This window comes from Somniosus microcephalus, chromosome 9 (assembly GCF_052327205.1).
Source record: "Somniosus microcephalus isolate GS21.2 chromosome 9, FLI_Smic_1.0, whole genome shotgun sequence".
Taxonomy (NCBI): Eukaryota; Metazoa; Chordata; class Chondrichthyes; order Squaliformes; family Somniosidae; genus Somniosus; species Somniosus microcephalus.
Window position 1 is genome coordinate 149,416,793 of NC_140995.1, and position 12,767 is coordinate 149,429,559.

Below are 12,767 nucleotides of genomic sequence, written 5' to 3' on the forward strand. Positions count from 1 at the left end.
AAATACACTGCCCTGTTACACTTACTTTACAATAAAGCAATCATTCACAATGCCCATATAACATATTTCTGAGCTTTGTACACTGAAAAACAAGGCATTCCTGTAATCTTGCCAAATTAGACCCCTGATCCAGAATATAATTTTACAAGAGACTTCTTTCCATGAGACATGACGCAAAGCTGGATAGAAAGAGGCAGTAACTGTAATTATGGTGGTTTGCTGCAGCAATGGAATACAAAATATCCAAGATTATTACTTCAATACGAAAGCTACGAAACTGAAAATTGGACGCAGTGCCCAAGACGTCAATTGTATCGTTAATAGTAATCCATTTAAAATGAATGGGTTACCATGGTTTTGCAATCAGGTAATCTAGGCCATATATCATTGGGAACTATTAGTGGCTGTAACTGACTCCCACCCATCATTATTCTCCATATAAAATATGTTACATTTGTTATATAACATAACAGATAACTTGGAGTGTTTTAAGGTGAATGCAGTCATGAGTTTGACAATTGTAGAAACTGCTTGAGGTTCACTCACAGTATTGCATTCCCTACCATTATTTGATCTATCTTCATAGACTTTGCATGACATATTCTACTGGTCTATACTTCAATTATCGGTCATCCTGTTTATCAGCCAGAACTCTAGTGAGACAAAGCCTTGCAGAATATGTCACCTCACTGCATGTCTGACTAACATGACCCTCCTTCTGCTTGAGATAATTCAACCTCACCAACCCAAGAAAGACTAAATTAAATTTATGTTATTTATTTTGTACTTGTCTTCATTCTGTGCTTAGGCTAATGCTTTACCATACATAGAAGACCAAAATGTGATCATTTTTGATTTGCTAATTATGTCAGATAATGGAGGTAGTACTGTATTCACTTTTCCTTTAAGAGCACAGTTCAACATTTCTACATATCATATCTTCATTATTACCATTTGTTTAAATCATTAATTTATGCAATTTTAGTTGATCTCAAGTAATTAAATTAAAAAGTGCCAATAGTAAAAATGTGAATGAAGGCAGTTTCGTTTTAAGTATTCTGATCAGCCAGGGTGCAGAAGCTATAATGTAGTTGCTAAGTATTTAAAAAAAACACTTGGATAAGAAAAAGATTAATCAAAAACTTCAGAGTATTTTCAGTATTGTTATTAAGCAAAAGTATTTAATTGCTGCTTTATAGTCCTTCAGTGTTCCAAATTTGAACAAATCAAAAATGTTCTTAAAAAGTTTCCTAAATATGATCTGAATTTACTTTAGAACATTTATCGCACATTTGGTTTTGAAAACTGTCTGCATGGTCATGTTGGACACCAATCTTAAAGGAGACAACTAGCCACAACAAAACCACCAACCTGACACACTTTTAAAAGTTAAAAGAAAATAGCATAGTTATTACTTCCACTTAAAGGGAGGAGTTTTAAAATGTACAGCTGTGTATGTAGGAGTCTCTCATATATAAATACCAGCATTCATCCTTTGGAAAGCACTTCTGCATCAGATGTTCCACGATTTCAGAGGATAATCTATTGGGGATGCTAAACTTTAATACGGTTCAGGAGGCAAAATATGCTGGTATGTTCTTCTTCAATTTCTAATCATGTTAGCATGCAAAGGGGCAAGAAAGCCAGGTGCCAGATTTCCACTAGTTTTGTCTCCATTGGCTTACTACATTTCTATCATTCTCCTTCTGCAGTTCTCTGCGTGTTTGTGTTTGTTTAACATCATAGTCTGAAACATGGACAGTGAGAAAGACATGATCCGTGGAACTGTCTAGTGATACGTCTTAAATGTGGCCTACACAAGACTTGTCAATTATTTTGAAGATCACCATCTCATAGGTTGTCTAAAAGAGGGCACAGTTTTCAATGTATTACTAGTCTCAAACATTCAATTTGACACTGAATTTTATTATTCTGTTGAATATTTGTCAGGCAGTCTACATCATTTCTTCTGTTAATGATTATAAATTAACTTCTATTAATACTTCTACAGATTATATCTGCAAATATGATTTCAAAGGAAATTGGTGCACTTCTGGTGTTCATGTCTGTTACCCTGGTGTATGGAATAGGATATAAAGGATACAACCAATCACCCTATAATACAAAAAGCCAGGGTAAGTTTTCATCTCATTTGGAAACAATTATTTGAGATTGCTGTGGCTTGTACTAATTACACGATGAACAAAGCTAGGCAACTGCGCTCTGTAGCACAGTGTAGGCTGAAGTTACTGGTTTACCCTTAGTCTGGGTAATATTTGTCTTTTATTTTTAATTTTATAGCTGTCCCAAATTAGTGATAATGGATCTGAGCTCTGCCCACGCTGCAATAAAACAGCTGGCAGGGTGTACACAAATGCAATGTTAGTTCATTCAACTACTAATTTTCCCATTCTCAGGAAAAGCATCCCCTGGTCTCCCATCAAAGGATCAAAGACTTGTGCCTTTCATGATCTCAGGCTGTCCCAAAGCGCTTTACTCTCAATTAAGTACTTCTTTTGTGGTATAGTCCCTGTGATAAATGCCAAACATAATATATTCCTTCCATTCATTTCTCAGCTGTGTGATCAACCCATAATGCTTTTCTTTAAAGAAGGTTTCCTAATTCTACGAGGTGCTTCCCTACTGGCCTGACCAGAGGTGACAAAAGGCTGCTGCTCCTCACGTGGGATCTTTGAGATGCTCGTGGCTGTGACTTCTGGGTGCTCAAGCCTGTGAAAGCCCGATCACAAGCTGCTGCAAGTCAGCTGCTGCCAGGTCAGTCTGGGCCAATTGACTTGCTGGCATTATGGCGAATATTGGTTGAGAGAGAGGGAGGGCGAATGTGCAGATGTGCTGACAACCTGAGAGAGGTCAGCAACTACTGCCCCCATCGCACCCCTGCCACTCCCTTGGTGATGGGGCTCATCACTTTCATTCTTCAACAGCACCTCCCAAACCCGCGACTTCTACCACCTAGAAGGAAAAGGGCAGCAGGCGTATGGGGACACCATCACCTCCACATTCCCATCCAAGTTACACACCTTCCTGATTGGAAATATATCGCCGTTCCTTCATCATCGCTGGGTCAAAATCCTGGAACTCCCTCCCTAACAGCACTGTGGGAGTACCTTCACCACACAGACTGCAGCAGTTCAAGGCGGCGGCTCACCACCACCTTCTCAAGGGCAGTTAGGGATGGGCAATAAATGCTGGCCTTGCCAGTGACACCCACATCCCAGGAACTAATTTTTTTTTAATCTGCGGGAGAGCAGATTGAGAAGGTGACCAATCCCTTCAAAGCCCCTATCCATTCAATCCACCAATCTCTCCAATGTAGAGTGCAGAGACTGCATGGCAGCCATGTGAGCTTTCACCAAAGCTGCAAAGTGTACTCGCATGGACTCCTCCCGCTGTGAAGGCCCAGCTGCAGCTTCTCTGGAGGTGACCATGCTAGCCTACAGAGTGTTGATGCCATGCAAGATGACATCGCAGAGGCTGAATGTGGACTCCACCACATTCAGCCATGGTTGTAAAACTCCTTGGCCTGCCTTCTGATACTTTATACAGCTGTTGTTTGCCAGCAGTTTTCTTCTCATGACTGGGCCCTCAAAGTCCTCATCTCTGTCCTCCTCAGTAGAGCTGGGAGAGAGCCTCGGCCTCTGAGGAGGTCTCTCCTGGGCTATTTCTGACCACTGGTGCTGGGTGTTCCACCACATGCAGATCCTTTTATCTCACTATCTAGCTTATGAGAAGTGCCAGTGTCTGATCTGGTGCCTGGGAGGAGTGCAGCACCTGACATGTGCATCCTCAGAAGGATTGTCCTCCTCCGAGGTCTGTTCTTGTGCAGAAACATCTTGTGTTGAAAAGGCCCTAGAAGAAAAAGAAAGTAGGGAATGCAACCTCGCTTTCTGTATGGTCAGGAAACTCATCATGTGGGCGGACTGCCCAATTATGCAGGTGATTGGCAGGGCAGCCTGTCCTTCCAATCTTAATGAGGCCCAAGAGTTAAAATGGCCCTAGTCTCACACCAACAAAGTTATGAGGGCTTGTTTAGACTTCCAGTCTTTTTGGGTCTTTCTTACAGAAAGTGAAGACTTTCCCTGAACAAAAGACTTGCTATATTTCATTTGAACTAGGAAAATTACCAAATATGATTATGCAAAGAGAAATCCATGGCTCATGGCATCACATTCTTTGTTATTAGTTTTGTTTCAGACCACATGGGGATAACTGAAATCCCACAAAAATGGTTGCTCAATGGCTCAGCGAGATTACCCAGGGAGTAGCTGACCCAAGCAGGTCGCAGGTCTGTGCTGAATTCGCTGGTCTCAGTCAGGACAGCAGCAGAATGATACATTTGGTCTCAGCAACAAGGAAGGGAAAAGTCATCACACACATCATATACTTAAGATGTCTAGACATAGACCCAGAGCGACATACACAGCAAAGTCAATTTTTCTAGAACTGATTCTATGATGCTGACATTAAACAAAATGATATTCAGTTTATTCAGTGCATATCCCAGTCTCAATTTTTAGCCAAAATAGTAGGTGGTGACCCGGCAGCAGAAGATTGCTTACATGTCACAACTTGGGATGTACCCTTTCCCCCAACTCAATTTTTCAGTCCCCAGATGTTTACCCTCTAATAAGTCACACAGAACTGCCCTTGCACATTTCCTGGAAAGCATTTCAAGAACAGCACGGACAAGCATCTGTGAGATTCGAGCTTGTCTGGAGTGTTGACCAGATAATGTTAAGTCCCAGATTTGGGAAAGATCATTTTGTTTATAAAAAATCAGACCAAAAAGCAAAATGTACAGTATCATGGTTCCAAAATCCAAATAATGTTAAAATCATTGAGTGCAAAATAAATAAAACTCATTAATTTATCTGTTCCTGTATATTTCTAAAAAATAATTTGTTTTATGTTAATTTGAATATGTCCGTGTAAAACGCAAATACAACATTAATATGTTGAAATGCATGCAATCTATTAAAAAAAATTCCAATGTAGTAGCAAATATTACATTTTTGTTCTTTATTCACACAGATATTTTATTTTGTTGTGCTATTTTTCATGTAACTTAGAATTTGTTTTACCAAAACAGGTTATGAATTAAAAGGGAATCCCTACCAGAGTCTTGAAGACAATGGGAAGGGTATCACAGGTAAGAAACAGCAGTGTGTATAGAGAGATTGATATAAACCTTTCCTTTTAACCACTTCCGTAGCTGTAGAAATATTGTTGAGCTATCCTCCATGTAATAACATTGGCTATCAGAGAGGTTGTAATGTGAGTTAATTATTAGTCCTATTTGGCATAAAATTTGACAAAGAAATAGAAATAAATGCTCGTTCCAAGTTTTTTCCATCACCAACTTTCAGGCATGAATCAGAGATAATTGATTAGAAAAATTAGTGTAACACCAGATCTCTGCCCATTAAGCACATCGCACGCAATTCCAGTGGGGAATTTGATGGGCACACATGCTGTATTTTAATGTTAATGCTGTACTTACGTCATCATTTAGATAGCCACAAAATTTCTCGTGGATTTATGGATTGGAAACTGGACTGAAATAATGACATTCAAGAGGCTGTACGTAGTTTTAAGATGTTCTTTGCACTTTGTAATTTGCACTATGAGTAGGTAGAGGTTTTTAATCATCATTCTCACTGATGATGTTTGGGCCAATGGCCAAACACCGACTTGTCTACCCACCCATGTAAAATGAGCATCCAGGGTTGTTAAGGACTGAATATGTATGAAAGCTCATATAACGAATGCTGCAAGAAGATTTCTTCCACAATTTGTTAATTATTTAAACTGTTTTTTGGCTGTCACTTAGGTGTTTGTGGCAAATCCATTTTTTTTCTGAACAGCTGCTACAGTACCAAGATATTTCCTCTTGGGAATCCCCCTATATCTGTGCTTTTTGAAGGAAGAAGAGGACAACCAACAAAAGGATCCAAAGAAAGTTGGACTGGACCAGAGGCGGTCTTGCACCTACCCTTAAACCCACATTTACAGATTGAGATGCATCCACCTAAAACTGTTAGAAGCAATGCTTACGCAAGCTGCCATTCGTAAAGAAGGCTGAGGCTGAGTTATGTCAAATGCTGCAAGAGTGACCTGCAGCCAAACTCATCCACAAACATGTCATCTCCAAATCATTCAAAGGTGCCACTGGCAACATCAAGTGCAAGTCAATCCTCAGTACACAGATGTTTAAAGCATGTGGCAGATGCCGTGTTTATTCAAGGGACAATTTTAGACAACCAGCAGCAGTATCATAGGGCTGTGCAATTTTACCAAATTACAGGGTTCCAGAAGGCCCAAGGGTTATGGATTGAACCCATGTGGCCTTACATGCTCCATTATCTACATGAATCAGAAAGGATTGTGCTTCTCAATGTTCAGCAACCTTGTGAAAGTCTGATGAAAGTCAATTTTTGTTTCACAGACAGCTGTCATAATGTCTTAATTTTAAGGCACTCCAAGGTACCACCAATAGTTGACCTACACAGACAAATATCAAGGTGGCTCCTGGCCACCAAAGCCATCCTCTGGAACCATGGTTTATGACACCTCTGCAATATTCCAAGATACCAGCTGAAAATGAAATCTGCCCTGGCCAAAATCACAAATGGCATCCATCGCGACTGCAGTGCATTATTCTTCCTTGTCCTCCACAACTTCTCCATGATGTTTAACGTGGTCTAGCATGCCGTCCTCCTCCATTGCCTCTCCTCTGTTTCCAACTCCATGGGATTGTCCTAGCACTGTTCCATTTCTACCTGTCCCAAATGTAGCCAGCAGATTTTCAGTAGCTTCTCTTCTGCCACCAGAATACCCTCTGGATTCCTCCAAAGATGTCACCCTGGCTCCATTCCCTTCTCCATTTACATGCGCCTCAGTGACATTATCCACAGGAATGCGGTATCATCAGCTTCCATGTGTATGCTGACAACAAACATATCTACCTATCCACCACTTGTCTGAACCACATCATTATCACTATGCTGTTAAGACTGCTTGTCTGACATCAAGTTGTGGAAAAGTCAAAATCTCCACTAACTGAACACTGGAACTACTGAAGGCATCATATTCAGCCACGGCTATAAACTCCTCTCTGTTGCCACAGATTCCACTGCCCTCGCTGGCCAGACTCTCAGGCAGAACCAGACAGTTTTATAATCTTGGCATCCTGTTTGACCCAGAACGAAGTTTCAACCCCACACCATATCCATCATCAAGACCGCTTACTTCCACCTCTGCAACATCACCTTCCCCTGCACCTTACCTCACCTCTACTGTTACTGAAACGCTTCTAAATGCTTTTGTCACCTCTGGATTCAAAGAGGGGGGAAGTTTAAACACTTGAAAGAATCGCAGACTGGCCTTCGAGCCTCTGGCATTGGTGAAACCACACACTCCATGGTGTATTGCAGTGTTGAACAAACATCCTGCAAGGCTATGTACTTATGGTTAGCTGACTCACCAGTAATCTGCTCACCGATGCTCAGTGTGGGTTCTGACAGAACTGCTCAGCTCCAGACCTCATCACAGACTTGATCCAGATATGGATACAAGAGCTGAGTGTCAGAGGAGACCAATGTTCTTTTTAAGCTGCGCGGCCACGCAGTGCTCCAGGGGTCCCGTGCAGCCGGTGAGACAGCTTTTGAGTTGGAAAAAAAACGCGCATGCATGGAATTTTGAGTGGGTCGTGCAGCCATTAAAGGGGCTGCGTGGCCCCCCCCAAAAATTACAGGGAACATTAGAGGAGATGTGAGAGTACCTGCACCTGGCATCAAGGCAGCATTTGACCAAGTATGGCACCAAAGTACCCTAAAAAAAAACTGAGGTAAATGGGGTTAATGAGAAAATCCTCCAGTGCTGGAGTCTTATACGACACAAGGTGTTTGTGGTCGTCAGATGCCAATCATCACAGCGCCAGGACATCGCTGCAGGAGTTCCTCAGGACAGCATCCTTAGCCCAACCATCTTCAGCTACTTCATCAATGACCTTCTGTCTGCTATAGTCAGGAGTGCAGCTGTTTGCTGACAATTCCACTGTGTTCAGCTCCTTCACATCTCCTCCGATAATGAAGCAGCCCATGCCAGCCAACAGCAGGACCTGGATAACATGCAAACTTGGGCTGACAGTAGCAGGTAACATTCATGTCACTTAAGTGCCAGACACAGACTATCTCCAACAAGGAAAGCCCAATAATGTCCCCCTGACCTTCAACGACACCACTATCGCCGTCTCTCGCGATCAAAGTCTTGGAGTTACCACTAACCAGAAGTTTAACTGGATCAGCCATATCAACACCATGGCTACAAGAGCAGGGCAGAGGCAGGGTACTCTTTGTAATGAGTGGCTTGCTGCCTGGTCCCTCAAAGTCTCTCAAGGCGCAAGCCAGGAGTGTGATGGAATACTCAAGAAGTTCAACACCATTCATGGCAGGCCTGTTCACGTGATTGGTGCCCGTCACTGCAGTATCCATTACTGGTGCACTATGGCCGCAGAATGTACGATCTTCAACAACATCTCTGTCCCTGTGACCATCAAGAATAACAAGAACAAGAGCTGCAATGTTGTGGGAACACCATCATCTCCATCCTCCCCTCCAAGTCACACGCCATACTGACTTGAACATGCATCATTGTTCCTTCATTGTTACTAGGTCAATCTCCTGGAATTACCAACCTAACACCATGGAAACACAAGAGCTGCACTAGTTCAAAAAGGTGACCCACCACCACTTTCTAGCGATGGGCAATAAATGCAGCCTTGCTCGTGTCGTCCATATCTCAAGAACAAATTAAAATAAATTGAATAAAGTTATGCAGTTACCTTAGATGGGAGGATTGCTTTGGTCTGAATACATTCAAGGATGCAGGTGAAGGAAAACCTCCAGGAGAAAAATGCACCCTGTACGTAATGGACATCCACAGCACAGATTAAATGTAATTTAAGACTGTGTGAGGAGGAAGTAATTGCAATTGTCACAGGTGCTTAGTGCACTGAAATAATGGGATGGAAGTGTGTTCTTTTCCTTTGGCTGACCTTGTAAAGTCACTAAACTCGTTCCTACATTACCTCCAGGTATGTGGTATGCTGTTATGGCACTCACATTGGTTGGCAGTTCCTGCTACTCTTGTTGGGCAGCTTGCCTATGGGACCTACAACAAACTGTCCTGAATAGAGTCCTCCAATGTCTCACTTCATCTATCAACATTCCTAAGTACCAATTGAAGAAACAGGGTGTTCTATGTCCTCATGAAGTGCCAGTAGACATGTTTCCAAACAATGGTGCTGCCTTCCAAACCACAAAGCATTACCCTGAAGCTGCTGCAGGCTCCAAGCTCCAAATCACAGGCATTTCTCTCACTGGAAGCTTGCTTCCATTATGCAATGATGCTCACCCTGGAACCACATGGTGTATCAGTGCAGTGGGACAGACGGGTATTCTTCCCACACTGTCTCACTTCCGATCTGACTTGTGAGTTTTAAAGGAGAAATTACAAAGGAAGTTCCACAAAAATAGATTAATAATTCTTAAATTCAACATTCTTCTTTGTTATACAATATGGCCATGTTAAACCGAAATGGTAACTGCTATTATACCTCTAATTCTATACTTTCCCTAAGTCAGAGTCAATGCAACACAATCAGCTGGATCCTTTAATTAAATGGAACATTACTGAGGAATCAAAACTCTCAAAACTGATGTTCTCCACCAGAATTTATGGCCAATATTTTTGATTCTCCCACATGTGACTAATAATATTATGATTCATATGTGCTGTATGTCCAATAGAAAGTGCTAATGTCTGTAATCTTGTTACATGTGAATGAGAATATGCATTATAAAAGTATAATTGCTAAGGGCAAGAACTATCACCATCTACAAACGTAGTTACTGTCACATTGACAAATGATTCTACAAATATCAATTTATTAAGATGTAAATACAAAAAAAACCTCAACTTCTGCTCTTTTACAAATACACTTTACAGGATTCAAGTATAGTTTTCGCAACTTCAGAGTACGATATATCCTTTAACCATTCATCTATTTAAATGTTGATTAAGAGATTTTTAAATGCCACATTGTTCATGATAAGCTTCAATGGAAGCCTAACCTGATTAAGCTTAAAAAATTAGTGCAAAAGATTGCGGAAATTCGATATGCGTTGAGCATAATTTGCGCTTGAAATTCCTCGATCTTTAAGGCTAGTTTGACCGATTTTGGGCGAATTGCGCTGAAAAAGCAGCGCAACAGAGCGGAAACTCCTGCCCCTCATTTTTACCCTATTTAATATGGTGATATTAGCGTCTCATTTTTCACTTCTCAAGCCAGTGTAAGGGAAGTGTTGTTAATTTCCTTACAATGGCCAAAACTGTCTTATTTGTATAAATATAAAATAGGGCTTGTCTTAATAATTTTCATATTTCAGTGTATTAAGGAGAGAATAATAATCAATTTGACTTAAGCACGCTTTATTTAACATACTACTACAATCTAAGGTAAATCTTTCTGCTTTCACAGTAAGAGGAGATCCAGGACTACCTGGCCCACCTGGACCACCAGGCCAAGCAGGATATCCAGGAAAAGCAGCTGTTGGGCTTCCAGGACCTCCTGGCAATCCAGGACAACCAGGAGCACAAGGTCTATCTTTAAAGGGGACTCCAGGCATTCCAGGAGCACCAGGACCGTCAGGTAGAATAGGATATCCTGGACCAAAAGGTGATACAGGAATTCAAGGGCTACACGGGCAAAGAGGTAGTCCAGGACCTCCAGGAAATCCTGGACCAGCTGGATTGTCTGTTGTTGGTAAAGGAGGTCCACAAGGGCCAGCAGGTTCTACAGGAGCACCAGGATTACCTGGAGCAAAAGGACACCCAGGTTATCCTGGCCTTATCGGGCAGAAGGGGGAAAAAGGAATTGGAATTCCAGGAATTCCTGGTGAAAAAGGACATCCAGGACTACCAGGCCCACCAGGAATCTCTGGACCAGCAGGATTAAGTGCATCAGGGGCCCCTGGTCGTCCTGGTGAACCAGGTAAAAAAGGTGCAATGGGACCACCAGGCCCATCTGGTTTTACAGGTGCACCAGGCCATAAAGGACCACCAGGACCAGTTGGAGCAACTGGATTTGGAAAGTCTGGACCAGCTGGTGTACCAGGATTACCAGGGTCCCCTGGGTTTAAAGGTCACATTGGTATACAAGGTTTGCCAGGGGCACCAGGATTGCCAGGTATTGGAAAACCAGGTATACCAGGATCCAAAGGAGAGTCTGGTCCTGTAGGTTACACTGGATATCCTGGAAAGAAAGGAGATATTGGACCAATTGGCAAACCAGGAGCTCCTGGATTGATGGGATCAGCTGGTGTGCCCGGATCACAAGGCTCAAGAGGTTTACAAGGGATCCCTGGTGCACTAGGAGTAAACGGTGTACCCGGGCACAAGGGTATACCGGGGTATCCAGGATCAAAGGGTGAGCCAGGGCCAGGTGGTGCTCCAGGAATATCAGGATTTCCAGGAAAATCAGGTGCACCGGGCCTACCAGGACTAATTGGACCAGCTGGCCAAAAAGGTCATATTGGACTTCCTGGTTCACCTGGTAAACCAGGAAGTCCTGGTGCTCCTGGTCTTCAAGGTCCATTAGGTTTTCCAGGTGCAGTAGGATTGAGGGGGCCTGCTGGAACACCTGGTCATAAAGGTTTGCCTGGGCTGCCAGGAAATCAAGGCCTTCCAGGAAGTAATGGTGCCCCAGGAAATCCAGGACAACCAGGTCCTCCAGGTATCGTTAGCAGACAAATAACAAAGGGGCTACCAGGTGCACCTGGACGAACTGGAACAGAAGGTGCTCCAGGCCCACCAGGTCTTCCTGGTCCACCAGGTTTACCTGGTGAAATGTTTGTACAGCCAGAAAAATCTGTACTACCACCACCTGGATTGTTGAGTCCTATTCCAGCTTTTACAGCCATTCTTTCTAGGCCATATCCACCAACAGGACAGCCAATAATATTTGACATACTACTGACCAATTCAAATAATAACTATAATCCATCATCGGGTATTTTTACATGTGAAGTATCAGGCCTTTACCAATTTAGTTATCATATACAAATCAAGGGGGCAAATGTCTGGGTTGCATTATATAAAAATGGAAAATCCATACTGCAAACATATGATGATTATACAAAGGGATACGTTGATCAAGCCTCAGGAAGTGCAATAGTACACCTACGTGAAAATGACCAAGTCTATGTACTGCTACCTTCAGAGGAAGCTAATGGTTTATATTCAGCTGATGAGAAACAGTCATCCTTTTCAGGGTTTTTAATTAGCCCCTCATGATTTACACCCATTGAAGAAAAGCAACTCCGAGTTATAAATCTGACCAAGTTTGCTGAGGATGTATCTTACTTGATAAACAATGCAACTTCATTAAGGAATCAATTGCAACTAAAAAGCACGATTACCTAAAGCAATAGTCAAGTTGATCAGTCGCCACAGTATCATTTTAATACACAAGTATATCTGTGCAACTAATGTTTGTCTTCCTATACTAAGCATATGTCCCTGAATCATCTAGGTTTACCATATAAATATGGCTTATACAGCAATACACTGGTGTGATGACATATACTGTACCAGAAGTATGTATTTCTGTAGCTTATTAACTTCATGAGGAAGAAACTTGTGCTATCCATTGTCAATTACCAAATAGCTCTTCAATCTGTGCGACA

At 42.1% G+C, this 12,767-nt stretch overlaps 1 protein-coding gene across 1 annotated transcript; it reads left to right on the forward strand.

Annotated features, from left to right (window-relative positions):
* The first annotated feature begins 2,003 nt into the window (after nucleotides 1–2,003).
* LOC147112756 (uncharacterized) lies at nucleotides 2,004–12,375 on the forward strand. The gene is made up of 4 exons (XM_085998217.1): nucleotides 2,004–2,135; nucleotides 5,111–5,170; nucleotides 5,886–5,980; nucleotides 10,507–12,375. The coding sequence occupies exons 1-4, from the start codon at nucleotides 2,027–2,029 to the stop codon at nucleotides 12,373–12,375; spliced, it is 2,133 nt and encodes a 710-aa protein (XP_085854343.1). The 5' UTR covers nucleotides 2,004–2,026.
* Nucleotides 12,376–12,767: the final 392 nt, after the last annotated feature.